This window comes from Platalea leucorodia (assembly GCF_965183815.1).
Source record: "Platalea leucorodia genome assembly, chromosome: 4".
Classification (NCBI taxonomy): Eukaryota; Metazoa; Chordata; class Aves; order Pelecaniformes; family Threskiornithidae; genus Platalea; species Platalea leucorodia.
In genome coordinates this window covers 32,011,362-32,023,691 of record NC_138826.1, presented here as the reverse complement: position 1 = coordinate 32,023,691, position 12,330 = coordinate 32,011,362, and the positions used below count along the sequence as shown (strand labels likewise).

Below are 12,330 nucleotides of genomic sequence, written 5' to 3'. Positions count from 1 at the left end.
CAGTTAACGTGAAAACATCTGGCGATGTGTGTTACGTAAGATCCCCTCTCTACGGAGCGTGTGTGTGCCCACGCCAGGCTTACTGCCCTGCTCCACGCAGCGGCGGGGGATCTTCGGCGCTGGCAGCAAAACAAGCAAAAAAACCGCTATCCCCCAGCCTGGAAAAGTCCTGCTGATTCACACCGTGCCTGCCCGTGGCTGGAGCCTCCCCGCACTGCCCGTGTGAAATCACAGCTCTGCACACAGCATCTCCCCTCTCCTGCCCGCCGGACCGCTCTTTCTGCCAGGAGTTGGTTAGCAAACACCGCTCGGGCTGAAGTTCGTGCGGGGGGCAGCCGAGGTGGCACCGTCCAGCCGCAGGAGAAGCGGGGCCGAGAGGGAGAGCCGCGGAGGCTGTTTCGCCCCCCGGCCCGGCCCGGGCATTTCCCCAAGGCGGCCCCAGCGCCCCCCTGCCTCCCCGCGGGGCCGGCCCCGGTGCCGCCGGGGTTTGCCCAGCCCTGGGGAGCGCCCCTGGGCCGGAGTCCCCCGCTGCGGTCAGGGCTGACCCCGTCTCCTTAATGGCTCCGCAATGCTGTCTGCCTTGGCTGCGCCCCCAGGCTCCGGAGGCGAGCGGCGCCGACAGGAGCCTCCTCCGCCGGCCCCGGAGCCGCTGCCGCTGCCGCCCCTGCCGGGAAACTTGTTACAGGGCTGGTCCCCCTCTCCCCTTCCCCGCCCCGGGTCGCACGGGACTTCCCTCCCGTCTCCGCGGAGCCTCCCCTCGCCAGGATCGCTCCCGCCCCGGCCCCCTCCTTTTTTTGATCTCCCATCCTCCTCAAAAGGCTGGTGGGAATTACGGCTTTTCATTTCCCGGCCGTACTCCCGTCTCCTCCTCTATCATCCTCCACAAGTGATTCTCTTCCCCCTCTCCGCCCCTAAACATCCTCGTTTTCGCTCCTGCTGGTACCTTTCAACACCAGCCAAAAGGTGACTGCAGAGCCTCGCTTTTGCTTGCCAGGCTTCCCGCGGACATCACCGCGCCTTGCTCCCAGAAGCCATAAAAGTTCACATCAGCCCTTCCTTTGCCTCTTATTCATCCCTCTCTTCCTCCCACTGCTGATCCAGCCTTCTTGCTGCCCAGGGGTTTTAATGAGATCTCATTCAAACCACAACAGTTGCGCGCACAGACGCACACACACACACACACACACACACACACACAGAGCCACTGCAAATCTCGCCTTTCCCGGCCAAGTTCCCGCATTCCGGCTCGGCTGACACCTGCTACGACAGGGGATGGAAACCAGGGGATTATCTCCCCGAAAGTTTCCCCTACGAGCACCTTCGGATTATGCCTCTCCTGCTCGGGTGTTGGGGGCGGTTGTTTGTTTTCGGTGGCGAGGAGGCGGGGGGGGGAGAAAGCCCTTCCACGCAAACAGGTCCAAGCCCAGGCGCCCCAGCCACATGGGAGACCGCAGCGGCGGCCCCGGCGGGTCCCCGGCCCCGCAGCCCGGCCCGGCGCACAGCCGGCGTTTGGCCCCGAACTTTACAATCGGGGGGGTTCAGCTGCCTTGCTGCCCTCCCTCCGCCTGTCTCTCCGCGGAGTTGGGTTCAACCGCTGCCTGTGACATTACCGCGGTTAAACGAGATGCTCCCTTCATTTATTTATGTATCTACCGCGTCCCTCTCCAGCCCCCCCGCTCCCTCTCTTACCAATGTGGATGATGGAGTCCGCCCGCACCGAAACGCACTGAAATATCCAGGGGAAAAGCCAGAGCATCAACACTTCCATTTCCAGCCTCTCGCACAGCACATCAGCCCGGGTTTGGTGGAGAGACAGACAGGGGAAAAGAAGAAAAAAGGCGCAAGGGCAGGTGGAGCAAGGCAGCGGGCGCGGGGGGGAGATGCCCAGACACCCCCCCTTAAGAAAAAAAATCCCAAATTCCCCCAGCACCCCAAGAATTCTCCAAGATTGAGGAAAACGGGCGAGGGGGCGAGGAAAAAAAAAAAAAAAAAAAAAAAGCCGGGGCTAAAAAAGCACGGAGGTAGATCCCGGGTTGGCAGGCGGCGCGGCGGAGCCTCCAGCGCTCGGTGTGTGCCGGGGCGCCGGCAGACCGCGAACTGCGGAGCGGCCCCCCCGCCGCCGCCGCCCGCCCCCCGCGCCACGTGACTGCGGAGCCTCGGCGCTCGGTGCCGCCGGGGCACGGCGCGGCGGCGGGGCGCGGGCAGCGGGGCGCCCGGGCGGGCGGCGCGGAGGGGAGTGTGCGGCCCCGCGAGGAAGTAGGGTGGCTGTGCGAGGAGGGGGAAATGAACCCCTATTAAATATATTGAGATATATCCAGAATTATATATATATATATCTTTTATATATATATATAACGCATGCATATCTGCCGGGGGAAAGGGGTGGGGGGCCGATGCTCCAAGCGCAGGGAGCAGCGGAGGGGGCGAGGCGAGGCGAGGCGGCTCGGCAGCTCCTCGGCCGCCGGGCGCAGCCCTTGCGCGGGGCCGCAGCCCCTGCCCGGAGGGCGCCCAGCGCCCCGCATTGCGCGGCCTCCCGCGGCCCCCGCCCGGGCCGGGGCGAGGCCGGCGCGGCGCGGCTCGGCTCGGCACTACGCGGCGCGGCGGGACGCCCCCGGAGGTAAGGGCGCGGGGCTGCGCCCGCTGCCGCTCGCCCAACTTCGGCGACCGGGGGCGGCGCGGGGGGCACCGCGCCGAGGGGGGGGGGGGGGCAGGGGGGAAGGATGCCCCTTCCTCCTTCCACACGCTCGGGCCCGGGACACGATCGGCGTTTGGCGAGCGAAATGGAAATGTGGGATTTTTTTACCCCCGCGCTGGGGGCGAGGGGGTGGGGGAGAAAAGTGGTACAGCAAAACCGTTTCTTGTTTTGTTTTGTTCTAGCTTTCAATGAAATCTAATTCATAAATTGGACATGCTCGGGCTCAGAAGACTAATTCATCCCCTAAAACAAACGCATCAGTGATTGCAGGCACCCAAACGTGACAAGCGTCTCAATATGCCAAGGATCCAGAGAAAACAAATTCATTCAGGAGCCCGAAACACAATTAAAACTACTGCCAAGGAAATGAGTTGAGAGCAGGATGTTACCCAGATTATTAAGTTGCTGTGGGGCCGAGGCGCGGACGACTATAGCGATACCTATAGATAGCATCGGCATTTGGATAACAGGAGGCAGAGCGATTCCTGGAGGTCGCCGTCTTTTAAGCGCAAGTCTAGCACCGGAGCGCTGGGGCCGGATCCTGCTCCCGGGGAGGTAACGGCAGGGCTCAGGGACGCGGCGGGGGAAGGATCAGGCCACCGCCTGCTGGACCCCGGGAGCCTGTCCGCAGCGGGCTTCAGAGGGCGGCTCCGGGGCCAATGGCCCAACGGCCCGTTGGCCCCGGCGTTCTACCAGCACTGCCATGTACATTCGGCACGCTTCTCATCACCGTCACCTGTACATGCGCTACTGAATCCTCCAGCTACTTAGCATTGCTTCCTTGCATGAGAGATTGCTGCAATGTATTTATTTAATGTAGAAAACATTTTTTCATGCAGAGCACAGTACGGCAAAAACTGCTTAATGCTGAGGAGTAGCAAATACAGATAAGCTTTACGGTGGCTGGGGAGGCAGAAGGGGGGGGAAGACAGTATAGATAGAGCAGAGCGAAAGGGAAGGAAGCCGAAATGGAAATTATATGAACAAGAATTCCTGTTGATCCACATGCGTCAACAACCTCCTATTCAGCGGTAGTTACAAGCACAGCTTTTGAACAGGGAAAAGCTGGGGGGGGTAAATAAAACAAGATATACTCTTTAAAAATAAATCACTTGTTAACTACTCTTACTTACAGTCCTTGTCTTAAATATGCAATTTCAAACTGGTCAATGCAGAATGATATATACTATATGCTGTATTTCAGGTAATAAAAACACTTAATCCAGATAATTGGTTTCTAGGACAAAGATCGATAGAAATGTTCCCTATTTGACTACGTTAGCAAGTCCAAATTAATTCTAATTTACATTTGCTTCAAATCAATATGCACTTAGTGACTTACACAGGCTCTTTAAAAAGTTAAGCACCTATATTGACCACAGTCATATATATGTCGGTAACAAGTACATGTGTGGGAATTAGAGAGGGGGGAAGTGTTACTGCAGAACCAGTCTCTGACTTCCATAGAGGAAAGGAGGTTAAATTTATTTGTGCTTGAAAAGTGCTCTAGCATCCCAGCCTAAAACCTGTAGAAATATGCAGCTATTAACCCTGCAATTTATGCAGGCATCCAAACACCCGACAGTTACTCTCCAAGCACTTGGGAGCAGGCTTGCCTCTTATTTAAGCTTGTTCAGAGAGGTCTTGACCTCAGCTGAGACACCTCTGGCTGCTATTTTAATAACAGTAAAATAATAATATAAAATATTAAAAATCTAAACCCAGTGAATTGGACAAGTTACAAAATTTCCTGTGGAATCCATGAGCAAACACTCCACATGCAGAAAAGGATCCAGTCCCAGCCAAGAGGGGGGAAAAAAAGGACAGGAGCCCAGAATACTATAAAACAGACCAACTGAAACAGGCCCCCAAAAAGGGCAGAAGGCTATTTGTCACAGCCAGAGGACAGCAACAAACGAGGAAAGTGCCTAGAAGAAATCTCAAATGCCATAAAACCTGATTTGTGACATGCAAAGTACAATGAGACCTACATGGATCCACCACACCAAAGAGAACTGCAACTTCAGTAGCATCTCTGCAAGATGGAAAGTTGCAGCATCAAAACTTCACTGTGTCTGGTTTTAAAGTTAAGTCAGGCTGCACTACCTTTTCTTTCCCATTATCTGCATTATCTTTTCTTTCTTCCCCCCCTCCACTCCTTTTTTTTTATTTTTTTTAAACTTTGGCTTGGATTACGTTTTTCATAGTACTTACTCCTTCCTCTATTGTTTCCCTCCTTCCAAAAAAGCTATCGATGTTGCATTTCTAAGCCCAGTGTAAATGACAGAGCTCATTTCAATTCTGCCATTTATCATTTGCAATTGGAAGAGCACTGACGTTTTGCGGTGGGTGTACATTGTTTAGATGCAGCAGTCGGCACTAAAAGGCTAATCCATTTGCCAACATTTTGCATATTAAGAAAGTCATAAGTCACCATGATATTCCATCATCATTGTGTAGCGAGCAACTCATTACACGTTATTACATAAGGTACCACTGGATTTACACCACCAATGGAAAAATGACATCTCATTAGAAATATGCAAGGTAAATACCCAACTCAAGAGACAGTCACTATTCAAAGTTCAACTCTGTGGCAACAGATGCCATTCTATGCACATCTCTAACAGCTCTATTACCTTTGCAAACCTCTGTGGTGATTGTAAGCTAACCTATCATGAGCTATCGCTGTGCTTATTTCTGTTGTCAGAATGAATGTGGTATGAAACCTGTACCGAATGGGGTTTGCTACCACAAGAGAATGGCTTGAGTAAAGCTCTGAAAACGACGTTGCAATTAGAAACATAGAATATCCTAGAAAGGTCAGCTGAAAGACTTGTGCAGTGCCATGCTCAGAGCCTTGCGCCCAGGGCTCTGTCCCTCTGTGCTGCCACAACAAGAACAAGGCCAGTTCTGAAAGGCATCACCAGAACTACAGCTGCAGGATATGCCTGGATCTGGAAAGCCCCTTGTGTCTACTGAGCATTTACAAAGCTGCTTCATAAGCAGGAGCTCTGCAAGACCAGAACATTGAGACTTTTGCCATATCATAGCCTATGCTCAGAGTAAGCAGAGTGCTTTAAGATTCAGCATTTCTCCTGTCTTTTTCTAACTTCCACCCATTTACTATAGCTAAGCTGAGGCTTCCCCGCATAAAAATTGGGACAACGTCAAGTGCTTAAAACAGCGTGAGAAGCACTGGAGGGAAATTATGGTTCTTGTTTGGGAAGGGGAAGAAGAGAAAAAAGACTCACAGTCTGGGTAGTTTAGACAGGGGAAATAATCTTCTCCAAAGATACCCATAGAGTTTTCTCAAGAATCTTTATCTCTAGCAGGGTGGTGGTGGGGGTGGTGGTGATTCTCTTGTCCCCCTGACAACACAAACCCATAATTGCCAATGCATTTACACCTAGCTAAGGTAAGAGCTAGCCCCTAAAATATATGTGTATACATGTATGTGTGTACATGTAGCAATGATTATTATTCCCTCTGAAAGTGAATGGAACTCCTCCTCTGTATCAGTTATACAGATATAAAGATGCAGCAAATGTCTCCAATTGCTAGCTGCTCAGTCTGTGGAGTTGGAAGAATGAAAACAAAAAATAATCAAAAAGATTCTAATACACAACATGGTAACAATCTCCCTCCTTCCCCAATAGGCAAGATGTCTACAGTTAACACACACACAAAGTCGAATTTCATTGTATTTTAGAATAAGAAACTTAACAGCTCTGCCTCTGTTTGGAAATAGTAATGCAAAAACTCCAACCTACTATACATTCCTAACTTTGTGGATGTTAATGTTTAAAGTCATTTGATTGTCATTCTCCTATGGTGACAGCCTGAGGTTTCAGTTGCTTTATTGAAGCTTCCTTTAGCTTATTGAAACCTTCTTTTCTCTTTTCATGGTTGACAGCATAGTATGCTAATCTTCCAGGAGTAATGGACTAGAGTCTCTCTGCAAGAAGCTGCTGCTGAATTATAGAGTTCTTTGTGGGACAGTTGACATTCTTGATTAATTTGTTGTGTGCCTACTAACAAACTGAAACTTTGCTACAGTCAACACTTTACTTGGATTGACATGACTTTTAAGATGCCGTAAAGAAGGCAAAGCACTATTATTTCCAGATTTTCACCTGATTTAATTCAGCAGAGTACACACAGCCTAGATTTGATTTAATTCATTCTTAGGTTCACTTAATTCCATCAGTTCAGTATCTGTTGCATCTTGATAAGATTCATATTTACTTTCCTACTCCTCTCTTCCAACTGTGCCTTTTCACGCCCTATTTTTCTTTAACGGGAGTTTTCTTTACAATAGAGAAGGGCCTATATAGGCTTTTCCAGCCTCCCACATTTTTGTAGTTGCATAAATGCACTCTTAATGTAGTCCAAGGCAAGCGATCTGTATCAGTGTTGGTAAATTTAATCTCTATCTTGGCATTTGTATTTAATAAACACTTTGATTCAGAAGAAACTTAAAAGGAATCTGTTTATTCACAACATTTTAATACCACCGATATGTATTTTATGGAGAGCTTTAACACACAGGTGGCCAAAGAATCCTTTGTCATTACCGTTCGGGATGCGAGCGTAACTCATAGTTACAGGAAAAACCCGTTCTCCTTCACTGCTAAGCAAGCTCCTTGTCATTATATCCCCTGGACACTGACTGGAAAAGTAAGCTTGTTTTCCTGAGCAGGGATTTTTTCTTTTTCTTTTTTTTTTTTAAATGGGAGCAAAGTAGGTATGGTTGCCATCTTTGTTACAGATACATAAGGACGCGAGCTCCCCAAGTAAAAAAGTTTGTTAATTATTCATAATTTAATAGTAGCCATATCAAGATAATCTCTGAACTAACTTCACTGGCACTCATCTGAGGCAGAAAAAAATTTACAAGATTCTCCAAACAGATAAAATCCTCTCCAGGGGAACTCTTGTTCCCGGACGTTAAGGCAGAGAGTAGAAATGATACCACATCCATTGTCCAACTGGTTACAAGTTATTCAAAAACATCTTGCGTGCCTCTTATTGATCCGTCCACATTGTACATACAGTCCAGTCTCATGAGCTGTTCAATAAGCCACCTATTACAGATGATGAGACTTTGCTAGGACAGCTGTCCTCTGCCATCACAGCAACCCAAAGAGGCAAATCCAGAAAGAAGAACCAAAACAAGAAAACCCCCAGATCTCATTACTCGCCTAACCACCATAAATACATACTGACCCATCTCACACTCTCTTGGGTAATAAGAGGCCAAGAATGACACCTACGTTGTATAGATACTTAATTGTGAATACATTTCCCAGTACTCCCGCTATTATAAAACTTATCAACACTTGACTGTAAGGATACCTCTTTGCTTTCTTAGAACTGATTGAAACTGCGGGGTGGGTATGTCAGCCAGAGGAAAAAGCAAGTTACTAGAAGTTATCCTACAGTTCACTTCAGTTGGCTGAAGACTGGAAAAGTCGTATTCTTGCTACTTCTCACTTTACCCATCTAGACAGTAACAAAACCAGTAAAGTAGATGCTGCTGCTTGGTGAAGCAGATAGATAGCCCGAAAAGTCTGAACACATACATTTGAAAAGTTCTGTCTGCCCTCCAGCCAAGACACGGTAACTGATCTTGGGTTTGTTCCTACTTCACTGGAAACTCCGCTGAGAAGTGATGTAAGCAGAAAGATTTTTCTACAAGCCAGGAACTTGAACACTGCCCTTTGCTGCATCTCAGGCAAAGAATAGGGACCTTTTCAATTGCACTAACTCAGTCCTTTGCCATCACTAAATACTGATGCAGTTTGTATGTGCAGAGTCCTTTAAAAGCCTCACAATGGAAAGTACTCTAAGTGGAAAGTAATTTTACCTTTAAGAAAACCTGATCTTTCTCAACAGTCCATTCTAAACCATATTATATGTAATGACTGTCTCACAATGGGCCACTTCTCCCAGCTGGTAAGGTCTCTCTTTTGACTTGCAGGGCTGTGTCACAGACTATTTTTTTTTTCCAGTGTGTTTTTGCAACATCTACTTTGCAGCCATTTGTACAAACAAGGGCATATTTGCCTTTTCAGTGACTCCATTAGCATTAATGGCAGTCACACACACAGAGCAGGAGAGAATATATTCTCCCAGGGATCTATGTTCTCTTCAGGAAAAGGTTGCCAGTCATGGAGTTCATAATTCATACTCATGTTTCCAAGAAGGGAGGAAATGAAGATTTTATAACAGAAACATCAGCTTGACTTTCATTGTATGCCTGACTTCAAAATTTATCCTAGCAAAGCCTTTGCTTATTGTATTTCTGTGTCTCAGAGGAAAGAAAAAAAAAAGGGGGGGGGGGGGGGTGGCGGGGGGGAGAAATCAAGCCAAACAGTATGGTAAACTGTCATGATATTTCTTAAATTTTCTACTCAAAAAAGGGAATCTTTTTTTAAAGGCAGTGCAATCCAGCCATTGGAGCAGAGGGACCACGATTCCTGGGCTCCATTCCCACCACAGTCACCGATTCATTTCATGACTAATTGAGTGGACTGTTGCATGAACATTGTATTCAGTTCTCAATTTAAGGGTGAACAAGAACATCAAGTTCCTTTCCTCAGTTACTGCACTCAGTCAGCTGTCCTGCTTCTCTAGAAGGTGTAGGGGAAACACGGTAGGTTTATTTTTGGCTGGTCAAACAGGTAATTCTAAGTAATTTCAAGTTTGTAAATCATACAGAGACTAGAAAAAGTTTTCTTATATTTAAAATAATTTCAAACAGAAAATGCTTCATGTGGCCCTTGCGACCATTCCACGTAGCTGAGTCCGGATGCAAACGTCCAGTATCCAAGTTTCATTGCTGACATGAGTGACAGGACTTCAGCTGTCTAATGATTTTTTTCTTTCAAATTTTTAACTGGGGGGGGTGGGAGGGAGGGGCAGAGAAGAACAATACCTTATATTGAGATAGATAGGAAAAGCTCTACAGAGAAGCCCACCCAGAACTACAAGCTGGTTATACTCACCTCTTGGTTACATTCAAGTCACTTCTTCAATTCTGCTAGAGTAGGCACCTGAACTAGGTCTCCCACCAGAGAAAAGGGTGTCCTGATGACTAGGTGTTGGGAAAGGAGTGTGGGAAGAATACACACCTCTTTTGAGAAAGAGAGAGAGAAAAAACATCACCTTGAAATATTTCCATATGGCCTGGTGAGAAAGGGGAAGAGAAGGGAAAAAGAAAAGCACACCGCTTCCTTCCTACTTCTAGGCTGTAGAGGGTGTTTGTGTGAACAGAGTAGTAGCTTTCTAACCCAGGTTTCCCTGTGTCAGGAAGTTAGTTCATGTCATGTTGATTTTCTGTGGGCATTTTATGCCACTCCCTGAAAAGTAGCTATTTCCATGAACACTTCTACCTATGAACACACCCAGGCATTCACAACCTTTCCGATGGTTTAAGTCACACAAGCCACATCTTAGTGGTGCCTCGTCCTTTCACCACCTATCCATTCCCATTTACACAGCTTCAGTATAAGGCTTGATTTGAAAACATAAGTGTATATCATAAATACGTTTGCAGCAGTTTTTACTGGGTGGCCAGTGGAAACAGGCAACCCAGGACCACATGGTTTTGTAGCATTCCACATAGCACCATTTGGGTGTTATTGCCATAGTATATACGTTTAAGCCACAGAAAAAAAAAAAATTAGTTTTAGAGCTCCAAAACACTTCAGCTCCTGGTACACAACACCTGAAAGCACTGGAAACAATGACCTCTTTTTATTGATTCCTATTAGAAATTAACTTGAAACTATTACTCTACACACCTGACTCACCAGTTCTGAGAGAAAGAATATAAAGAGACCCAAACATTTTTTCTCCTCTTCTGATAACTCAGAGATATTGTGGTAAAGGGTTTATGCAAAGGGCAGGGAAGATAAAAAACAGGCACCACTTTAAGCATCCAGCACTCCATGAATCACAGTACCCTTGTGAAACTTCACTGACCAACAGTTTCTAAAGCTCCCAAGTTCACCGATACCTTCATAATATCATCGAATGCACTCTATCATGCTTTCAGTCTAAACTGTGCTGCATTATATAGCAATATATTATACTACAGCTATATACTATCCAGCTGAATGCAAGTCTGCAGCTGAAATAGCTTCGTTTGCTGTAGTGCTGTATTATCACACACAACCATACCAGGCAACATTGATTTTTAAGCAATGGCATTGATTACAACTCTTATTTTAAAAATGCTGGCAGGATACAGCCCTTAGATAAGTACTTTCAGACCAAATTTGAATTGCATTTCCCAGCAGCTCTCCTTTCTTTACAGAGACTATATAATAGAATTACGAGTAATGCTACTGACTTCAACACGTACCGAGGATTTACACCAATATGGTTGCAGTAATATGAGCTTTTAGCACTTCACACTTACACAACTATAATATGCTTTAGATTTTTTTTAAATGCAAAACCTTCCCCCCCCCCCCCCCCCCAGCTAAGAAAGATGCTTGTTTTCCTGAAAGATAAATTTATTAAATTGAATTTGACCTTTTAGATCATACTTAGGTAGGGATTTCTGCTCCCTGGAAACACAGGCAGGTTCTTCACATACTGCTCTGAGTCATGCAAGAGTCTACAAGCAAGTAAGCAAACTACTCTTGGAAGAACAGTTTACATTAAATAAATTATACACAGTGGGGGGGGCGAAGGGAAGAAAAAAAAAAATCAACCTCAAACCCAAAGCATATCCTTGCACCTACACTTTAAATGACATACTTGAGGGTAGAAAATCATGACAGTTTTCATGCTCCCAAGCAGTCCTCTAGATTTATCACCACCATATCATTACTTGACCAGTTTCCCTGGGGTGCTGCTTACTCCATTCCAAAAATAACTTTTAAATACCTCTCCAAGATTTCTATGCAGATTGTGCCTTTGTTCTCATATTCTCAATGGCTCCCAAGTTGGTAAAAATCTCCTAGTTATCTTACTGCTTTGCCAGCTTAATCCTAATTTGCAAAGTAGGTTTCTTGCAATAACGCACAAGGACCATACTTTTCCACTTCTGGCTTCTTCCCACAAGGAAGGCCATCAATGCCTTCACTTGTGCTGGTCTATCTGCACTATCTGCAGATCCACAAAACCTGTTACCCAAGTAGCTGAACACTCTTTTCCTCACACAGTAGGTGGAGAAAACCCAAGAACAGTCAGGCTTTATCCTCCTTACCACAAGATCCTTATTTCACTCTCAGGACTGATAAACACCAGAAACAGAAGAACCTGAAGTACATGTACATAAGTATCTTTATGTCATATGTTACAATAAAGCAAGATTCTGTTTCTGAGCCTTGTTTGGAGCATTACCTCTAAATTGTTATTAGTCACTTATGCTTTTGATGGACTTACTTACCATTATGCATAAATTGTATTTTACATTCCTCAGTGGTTTGTTGAGAGAGCTTTGACTCCACCACCTGACTCAGGCTTATTAAATCAGACAGGTTTCCCTTTCAAGGGGCAGATTTACAGTCAGGGTCCAAAGAAATCCAGTAGCAACACTAACTGAAGATGCACCCATTATTCAATCACTCCATATAGTTCCTATAATTTACCAAGTAAAATGCATTTAGGAGAAACAC

General features: G+C 46.5%; 1 protein-coding gene across 1 annotated transcript in view; it reads right to left on the bottom strand.

Annotated features, from left to right (window-relative positions):
• Positions 1-1,768, bottom strand: part of GRID1 (glutamate ionotropic receptor delta type subunit 1) — a gene marked incomplete at both ends in the record, with an annotated part of 541,866 nt that extends 540,098 nt beyond the window's left edge. The window contains one exon of the mRNA XM_082309213.1: positions 1,690-1,768. Within this exon, the coding sequence (XP_082165339.1) occupies positions 1,690-1,768 (79 nt within the window). The remainder of the gene's footprint in view (positions 1-1,689) is intronic.
• Positions 1,769-12,330: the final 10,562 nt, after the last annotated feature.